Consider the following 9,329-nt stretch of genomic DNA (forward strand, 5'->3'; position numbering starts at 1 on the left):
TTCTAAAAATTATCAAAATTTCAAATTTGAAGAATATATAATAAGACATTCATTAATATTCCACATAAATATTATTTTTAATTTTTTATTCAGGTTGATTAAAATTTATAGTTAAAATCTGACTCTAAAATTTAAATAATTTATTTAAGAAAAACAAAAAGAACGAGAAAATAGTTAAAAAAGTCACTCTTATTCTAAAAAGTTATAATCCTAAAAAGAGAATTTTATCATTCAAACATAAGATTTAATTCTTAAATTATTGAGGTGTTACAAACTACCCTCTCAAAATATACTAGTGTGCTTAAACTCTTGCAGCTCTCTAGATAGAGCAAAGGTAAAGAGATGAATCAATCGATGCCCAAATATTGTTAAAAGTAAAATTGTGATGAAAGTAAGAGGTGAATTGGGAGTTTTTAGATTCTAGATAGACCAAATTTACCCGCAGGGAGGGGTGTTCAAGATTGATCCGACAATCTAATATTTACCCAAATTTATAATCAAATTCAACTTAATCCGACTTCAAAATAAAATTAAAAAATATGTAAAAATGCCAATATGAACACAAAATTCAATTTTAACCAAACCTAAAATACCCAATAAAATTAACTTAATGACTCAAATGATTCATAAACATCAGATTTGCAACTAATACTTCATACAAGTATACAACCCAATACAATGTGGTGACTTTTGTCCCTTTATTCCCCCCTCCAACAAACAAATCAAAGACATCACCATTTTTTTTTTTTTTGCCTTTTCACCATTCCTGGTGATCTGTAAAGTCCATGCCCACAAATCTGATCCGACTGTTCTCAAAATCAGAACAAGAATAAAGTTTGTAACTTAAAATTCAAAATTTTGAACATAATAATACAATACAGCCTGACATTCTAGCTCTTGCAGCTAACTCATCAATTAGAATTAGTAACTACAACCCTGAAGAATGTGCATGTATATGATGCCGAGTCATCATCAAATATCTGTACTTCGAGTAGCAATGCAAAACTCCCAAACAAGTGGAAACGAATCAGCTGTTGAACACAAATCAGGTCACGTTGCTACTATCTTGCTGGTCATTCAGATCCTGGAAGAAGGTCTTTGAGGCTTCGTATGTAGACCAGCAAATGGCGGCAGCAGGGGCATGAAACATCATTCTTGGAGTCCACCCCCTCATGAGCCCTCGGTAACCATCTTTTGCTACTATTGTCTTGATAACATCACTTATGGAACCACTAGTAAATCTGTCACAGCCACAAACGCCCTGTGCAAGAGTCGTTGTACAAAGTTAGCAAAGGCAAAAACGGCGGCAAAGAGAATTCTTAGCAGTAACTAGTAACAGAAGAATCTTTCCAAGAACACAATAGACAAATAGACAAATAGCACTAGTAGGTTTATTTTGGTGTTTTTGTCCAATTTAGGGGCCAAAGATAGAAGATAACTCATCCGCCTCACCCAACTACAGTCTTCTAATATCTATGAAACGAATTTCAACTATAATGCTCCACCATAAATAGACAAATAGCAGCAAGATTGGATCATTTCCCCAAAAATTAATGGATATTTTTAGCTGAAACCAAACCATCCAATGCCAAAGCAAGGTCTCACATCTGGTATACGTAAAGTGAAATGGACTCCATAATCTATTTATCCGCAGTAAATATGCACTCAAGAAGGATGATGTCTACAATCAATAAAAGCTTACAATTGTTGAAAAATCAAGAATACACTACAAGACGCAATGATTGAAGTTCATGAAGCAGTTTCCCCTTATGTGCAGATTTCCAGCAAGAATCCTGCTTTTCACATATTTTCCCTGCCATCCAAGGCTATCCAAATTGTGAACCCCCAATTGGAAAATCATGGTCCGCCACTGAGTAGGTTAGCGCAATGATAAGCATGCAAAGGTTTTTAGTTTGTTACTAATAAGTTGTACGCCAAATGTGATGTTGTACATCAATTATCATTATATACAATAACAAACACAAAATTGAACTTGACACATCCCAACTCTGTATTAAGAAAGTTCAACCTATTTTCAAGATAAATTTAAAAATTAAGATTTTTATATATTACTACTTTTTGAAATATTGATAAATTTGAAATAAGTAAGCTAAAGATTGTTGTTTAAAATTTTAGTCTAAAGATGAAAAATATAATTTTGGCCTATAAAAAGTTATAACTAATTAATTGATTTAATTAAAAAATAAAGAACAATAATATCTATAACGCTAAACAAAAGATATCACTAATTAATTGTTTAGTGTAAATTAAATGAGAATGAGTATTGGAGTTGAAGCCCCAAGCACTTTAAGTTTGGCAAATTTATTACCATGGATTACACCTGGTAATTGAGATGGGAAATGAAAAGTCCACTATCATTTGTTTACCTCCACTAAAATTGACTTCTTCCTCAGTCTAACCTAAATCCTAATGATTCTACAATTCTACACCTTCCTTCCATTTCCATAACTCTGAAATTCTCCAAGGTACAAGATGTTTGTTTTATCCATCAAGTATAGAGTTTATCCCCACATTTTTTCATGGGGAGAAAATTATATTTTGATGGTGTTCTTATTCTAGTTAGAAATTCAAAAGACCAATTATACTTTTCAATAAACAAATTATGGACTTGAAATGAGAGGGTAGCGAAAATATGAGCATGAAAAAGTATTCCCATGGCACCAAAATAGAAGAAGATATATTGATAATATGAGGGAGACCTAATAACTCCCATTCCTATCCTAGACAAAGGGTTTGGAAATATAATCAATTCCAACCCTCTAGTCTCTCAGTTGTTCCTACTCCCAAACAACCCAGCTTTAAGTGTAAGCATTACCTTTGCTTCTCTTCACACGCTCCTTTATCTAAGAATTTTCTTCCATGGATACATATTAAATTGATAAGCCACCACACATCAAACCTTTGATAGGTTACCATGTAGACATTATAGATAGACAAGCATTAGACTTTTAGCAGTTTATTAAAGATGAATGTTGTAGATAAACCTCTTGATACCAAACCTAGGACAAGTGACAAGGTATATGATTGGAAACTACTCCCCCCCTCATGAGTTGTCCAAATTGATAGAGAGCATAAAGCTACAAGCAACTCACGGCAAAATAGAAAAAATTATATCGAGGATTTTGAAGATCTTGGAGGAATTGTTGCAATGACGGTTGCAAAAACAATTTTGTGGTCGGTGCTTTCGCGGTTGTGTGGCTTACTTTGTAGTCATGGTAACATAAAAAACTTTTACAATGCGGTTACTATATGATGATGGGACTAGTATTTTGCATTATCCTAGAGCTAATTTAACATGTCTTACCAAATAAGGCATGCTTGGATTGGAGAAGAAGGAAGGAAGTGCATTAGAGAAGTAACAAAAGTCAAATCAAAGCAACCAAAGGCCATAAAATGAGGTGACTAGCATGTTTTTGTTTAAGTGAGAAATTATGAGATACATCCTGGACTCTGCCATATCATAACAGGTTAGAAGCAGAGTAACATGCAGCATGTTAAGTGCAAAAGGAAATGCTATCCAGAAGTAGTTCTTGATTCTCTATGTTGTAGAGGATGGCAGGCTTAGAGGTAATCAAGATGCTCAGATCCAAAATGGATAGAGCACATTAGCTGTTGGTTGACAAGTGCTTTAATAATCAGGTTACGTTAAGAAAGAGTAAAAAGAGTACCGCAACGGTGATCTAAAAGGAATGGATATCCTTAGTGCTGAAGATAGGCAGACACAGTAGCATGAGTACAACTAACTACAATTTGCAAGGGTTAACAAGAGAAAATTTGTAGCTGTTCTGTGATCATTATAGCGATGGCAATTGTTGCTATGTACCAATCACATGGTAAAAAAACTTAAATCGTTAAGTTTCTAATAGTTAATAGCTTGTCTTAGTGTGGCCTCTATTTGGGCCATTTGAAGGCATGAGTAAAGCTTAACAATACTAGACAAAGTTGAATATTGTCTTAATCTTTTAACGTTCCAAATTTTTTAAAATATGGCTGTGTTCTGTTATCCCTAAATCTTTTTTCTTTATGTAACTAATTCACTTTGTCCCTACTCAACCAAATCATTGTAAAAACAAACTAGTGGAAGCAAAATGCATCAGGAATAAAAGCTGATGGGTCATCACAGCTAACAAAACCATTGATTTGAAAATTACAATTACACATACATAATCAGGAGAACATGTTCAATACTTGCAAGATTATGTCAACTGCATTCGGTAAAAGTGGGATTCCCACTATAACTCAAGCATCAATCCCCTTACAGATTGAAATAGACTGACAAGGAACCGGGTCATAAAATTTTTCCTTTAAACTAAATTCAGCATTAAATTTCAAAAATTGATTGAAATTTGGGCAATCAATATGTTGCAGGACTTCCATTTGCACTGACACTCTAACATTGAAATAAGAACTAATAACAGACAAAGTACCATCAGCTACAACATACAAATTTCCAAAGTAAATGACAACAAGTTTAATCATAACATTCAATTCATAAACTTGATATAATCATGAATCAAACAAAACAAGAAATTTTCACCTGGCATTGTAACTGAGTCTTGACAACATCCAGAGGAGTGGTAACAAGCGCAGCAAGCGCACCGGCAGCCGCTCCAGCAGTAGCATGAACAATCAACTTATCATCATCATCATCAGGCGAAAGCAAAGCCTTTTTAGCAGCTTCATAGGAAGCAAAATGCACAGCAGTAAAAGGCGCGTTCATAATAACAGTAGTTCTATACGAAGCATAAAAAGCTCTAAACCCTTCATCCTTAAAAACCCGTTTGACACAATCCCAAACCCCATTGTAAGCTCCACCAACACCTCCACTAAGCTGCAACCTCTGTTTCACCATATCCATGGGAGTCAAAACGGCGTCGCTCATTACAGTTGCACAAACCCCTGATAAAGCATGAGCTACATGGTTATTAGGATTGCCACCTTCTAATTTCTTCTTGCAAAACTCGTAAACAGAGAAGTAAACGGCGTGGGCAGGGCCAGCTCCAAGGCCCATAGCGGCAATTCCACGGTACAACCCAGCAGCCCCATCGGACTTTAAGAGTGAGTCAAGCGCGGTTCGAACACCCACGGTTTTAATAGGGCAAGACCCGAGAGCTTGCATACGGGTTTTAATGGTGTCAACGGGGAACATAGCCATATGTTCGGCACAACCTGCAATAGATCCAGCGACCATGAATTGCCAAAAGAGAAGACCATCATGATGATGATGATGATGATGAACATGTGAATCCATGGGTTTTAAAAGCTGTTCTTCATCCGATGATGATGATGCAAGTGGATGAATTTCATGGTTGTGGAATTTGGGGGAGGCTTCGGTTGTAGCCATGGATTTTGAGGAGAGAGAAAGGAGAATACAATTGGAGTAAAAATTAGGGTTTTAGATTCAGGTTTAGGTGAGGACAGTGAGACTAAAATCGACATTCAAAGGGAAGCATTAGATGCAAAAATTGAATTCGAATTGGGGAAAAGGATAGGTAGAAAATGATCTGCTTCAAAATTTTCCTTTGACGAAGATTTTTTAATCGGGGAAAATTGCTCCAGCAAATTAGGGTTTCCAAGAATGTGGCGACTGGCGAAGGAAGAACACTTGTTGGCGGTAGGTTTTATGTTTACCATAGACCAGAGTTTAACTACATTTTAAACGAGTCCCTCCCACGCTTTCATACAATTTTGAAATAAAGTTTATATGGGATCTCTTTATATTTCTATTAATTTATATTCTATTATTATATATTATCATATATTTTTTAAATAATATATTTATTTGGGTCCTCGTTATATTTGTGTCAATGTATATTATATTATAATATATTTTTTATAATTTTTTATAATGCGTACTTAAATAAAGATTTTAAGACTTAAAATTGTTTTGAAAAGTATGCAAAAGATAAAACAAATGAAAAAAAACATAAATAATATTTTATAGTAAAATACAAATTTTAATGATTTTAAACCATAACGGTTTTAGTAATTGAATTGAAATTGTTTGAAGTTAATTCAATTGAACTTTTTCTTATGTTGAAGCAAGTGAAAATTTAATTAGAAATGAAGTTGACAAAAACTAAACACAATATTAAGGTGATATATTGAGACCTTTTGAGTTTGGGTTCTTCACTTGGAATAAAGTTTTCATTCATCAAATTTTAATTTTATGTTTGAATGTTCTTAAAATTTTTGTTTTCTATCATTAACATGAATTCCAAATTAAAATATAAGTAAACATAATTTAAGCCTAATATACTCGTTTCGTTTTCAAATTTTTTTTCTCAAATAGAATTTATAATTTTTAGTGTCAAATTTTGACTATGATTTTTCATCGATCTATATGAAAAAAAATATTCATGTGGGATTTTGATGTATTCATCTCAATATATACTTCATCCGTTCCTTAATGAAGTCCCCATAAGGAATGTATACGGGAATTAATAAAAATAGAATCTTTTATATAGTTGAGATATTATTTTATTAAATAATAAATTTAATGGAGAAAAGTGGGGACCATAAACATTAAAAAAATATTAAAAGAAAGTTAGTAGAAAAAATATATAGGAACCACTACTAATAAAAAATACTCCCTCCGTTCCTATTTGTTCTTCCTATTTGGGTATTTCACAAAGATTAAGAAAAAGAGAATCTTTGGTGGTAGTGGGTATTATTTTAATTATATAATAGTGGGAAGTAATGATTGTATTGGAAGTATGAGGTTGTAGTGGGTATTATTTTAATTAAATAGTAGTGTGAAGTAATAATTGTATTGGAAGTATGAGAGAGAAAATAATTATAAATAAAAAAAATGGGTACATTAAAAGAAAAGAGGGATTTTAAGGGGTAAAAGTGAGAGAAAAACTTTCTAAAAATAGAAAGTATTCTAAAGTGGAAGAACTTTTGAAACTACCCGTTATAGTAATGTGGAAGATCAAAAAGGAACGGAGGGAGTATTTTTATAAAGTTAGTGAGAAACATGTGGGGACCATAAAAAATATAAATATATCAAAATGAAGTTAGTAAAAGATATAAGGAGACCACAAGCATTATTAAAATACTAGTTTAGAAGCCCGTGCATGACAGTTTTTTTAGCATAGACGTATATAAACATATATGAAATTGAAAAAAAATAAAGCAAGTACATATTATCGTTGTTTATTTTAAAAATTTTTACTAAAATGTAATGATGAATATAATAATTATATTACGATTTGATAATATACAACTTAAATGAGAAGAATGGTGCGTTTTAAAATAAGATATTTTATAAAAACTAATAATAAATTACAAACAAACATTAAGTATGTTTAAATTAAAAATAAAATGTCAACTAACATTTATAGGTTTTGAAACACTTCTTTGTAGACAACATTTTCAATGCAACGACATATTTTACCATCTTTATCACATATGAGAATTTTCAAATCTTTCCTGCTAGTCACCCTAGACACTGCTACGTAAAATTATCCATGACTAAAAACAAGCTTAGGTACGAACAAACCAACATGTGATAGAGATTGTCCTTGAGTCTTATTAATAGTCATCGCAAAACACAAAGATACCGGAAAACTGCCTTCTCTGAAGAGCAACAGGGATTTTGGAGCTATCTGAAGGTGTGAGTGTAATCCTCGGAATAAAAACCTTATAACCAATGTTAGAACCATATATCACAGTTGCTTGTATAACTCGATCACCAAGATTATCAACCAATAAGCGTGTACCATTGCATAAGCCACCTGACTGATCCATATTCCTGAGCATCATTATTAGAACACCAACTTTTAACGCTAACTTATGGCAAATGCACGTATTGAGTTGAGAAACGCAATTGAAAAGGCATCGTAGTTGTTACCATAGCTACTGTCAGATTTGTCGATTGAATCTGAACCTCAAGTATGACTTTTCTTCTCCAGGATAAAGTGACAATACATATTCATTAATCTTATCAACAATCTCATTTGTTGGTGCTAGTATTTCCCTCTCATGAAAGTACGAACTATCAATCAAACCCTCACGAATTCCAAGGTAAGTGCAATCAACAATTGCAGCCATTGGATTAGATGCATCCTTTATTAATAGATCTTTTGGTATATCGATAGTAGCCTCTCCGTCATTAGGCCCTCCAAACATTCCATACCAAACGTTGGGAATTCAATCAGCAAATTCTCGCAGCTCTTCAACATTGGCTAATCCGGGTCGTAATCTCATGTTTTTCGTAAGTCGTAACACCTTGCAATAATTCTAGATCTTTGAAAAATTAAGTGTCCCGAAGACGATCTCTTGTCTTGTACCCTTTCGGATTACTAGCAACACTTGCCTAAAATCACCACCAAAAACAACAACCTTGCCGCCAAAGCTTAACTCAGACGGTTTACCATTAGAACATCGTATTGCGTTGCGTAAACTTCTATCTAAGGCTTCAAAGCAATGCTTGTGAGTCGTTAGAGCTTCGTCCCAAATAATAAGTTTAGTTCTTTTAAGAAGGCCTGCCAATTGACTATTAGGTTCTACACCCCTATACATAGAATTTTCGGTAACACTTATAGGTATCCCAAATCTTGAATTGGCAGTCTTTCCCTTAGGAAGTAACAAATTTGTTATACCACTTGAGGCAACAGGAAGAACTATTTCACCCTTTGATCTTAGACATGCACATAAGATCTTCCACATAAATGTTTTCCCAGTCCTACCCTGTCCATATAGAAAAAACACACCTCCCGTACCTCTTTCAATTACTTTGGTAATTTCATTGTATATCAAAGTTTTCTCTTCAGTCATCAATGGAAGTAACTCTTGCAAATCAGCTTTCAAAGATTCTCTATCATAGTTAAGCTCCTCCATAATTAGTTTATTCATCAAAGAATTTCCATTATTTTCGAGTATATCCTAAATATCACGCAGAGCATAATTCTTTAATTGATCATCGGTGAGGTTTGAATCTGTAATATATACATAGAAATTTTAAACATTTTCTATACCACAATTGACTCTTATTGTAATAGTCCGAGTTAAACTGAACCGGATAAATTCATACAAATATGAATTTCGGTCCACACATCGAACATTAAATTAAACCACTTCTAGGACCGACGACGTTCTAGTGATAAAGAAGTAAAATAGTAATGACGAAATAACAAAACAATGGAAGTCTAAAATTACAACTTGAGAACCTACTGGCCTCTTCAAACCAAATACAATCCAATTCAAAATGTACTTACTGAAATAAAAATAATAAAGTTTGGATGGATAAAATTCTAATAGTAATTTCAGGCACGATAGTTAGTTCGACTACATGTGCTATTAGA

The 9,329-nt window shown here is 33.3% G+C and overlaps 2 protein-coding genes across 2 annotated transcripts; both read right to left on the bottom strand.

The window, feature by feature from the left end:
• Positions 1 to 561: 561 nt before the first annotated feature.
• On the bottom strand, positions 562 to 5,693 carry LOC130804349 (uncharacterized). Its single transcript, XM_057668765.1, has 2 exons — positions 4,559 to 5,693; positions 562 to 1,261 (listed from the first exon to the last, which is right to left on the bottom strand). The coding sequence occupies exons 1-2, from the start codon at positions 5,363 to 5,365 to the stop codon at positions 1,046 to 1,048; spliced, it is 1,023 nt and encodes a 340-aa protein (XP_057524748.1). The 5' UTR covers positions 5,366 to 5,693; the 3' UTR covers positions 562 to 1,045.
• A 1,668-nt stretch (positions 5,694 to 7,361) lies between these two features.
• Positions 7,362 to 8,154, bottom strand: LOC130805476 (uncharacterized). The gene is made up of 3 exons (XM_057670251.1): positions 7,913 to 8,154; positions 7,587 to 7,777; positions 7,362 to 7,474 (listed from the first exon to the last, which is right to left on the bottom strand). The coding sequence occupies exons 1-3, from the start codon at positions 8,152 to 8,154 to the stop codon at positions 7,362 to 7,364; spliced, it is 546 nt and encodes a 181-aa protein (XP_057526234.1).
• Between the last annotated feature and the right edge of the window lie 1,175 nt (positions 8,155 to 9,329).

The sequence above is a fragment of the Amaranthus tricolor genome, chromosome 2, assembly GCF_026212465.1.
Source record: "Amaranthus tricolor cultivar Red isolate AtriRed21 chromosome 2, ASM2621246v1, whole genome shotgun sequence".
NCBI classification, from domain to species: domain Eukaryota; kingdom Viridiplantae; phylum Streptophyta; class Magnoliopsida; order Caryophyllales; family Amaranthaceae; genus Amaranthus; species Amaranthus tricolor.

Coding starts and splice junctions, on each gene's coding strand:
- LOC130804349 (XM_057668765.1), bottom strand. CDS start 5,365: ATGGCTACAACCGAAGCCTCCCCCAAATTCCACAACCATGAAATTCAT. Junction 1,262..4,558: donor AGACTCAGTTACAATGCCAG/GTGAAAATTTCT, acceptor ACTCTTGCACAG/GGCGTTTGTGGCTGTGACAG.
- LOC130805476 (XM_057670251.1), bottom strand. CDS start 8,154: ATGTTTGGAGGGCCTAATGACGGAGAGGCTACTATCGATATACCAAAA. Junction 7,778..7,912: donor GAAGAAAAGTCATACTTGAG/GTTCAGATTCAA, acceptor AATGATGCTCAG/GAATATGGATCAGTCAGGTG. Junction 7,475..7,586: donor TCAGAGAAGGCAGTTTTCCG/GTATCTTTGTGT, acceptor TTTACGTAGCAG/TGTCTAGGGTGACTAGCAGG.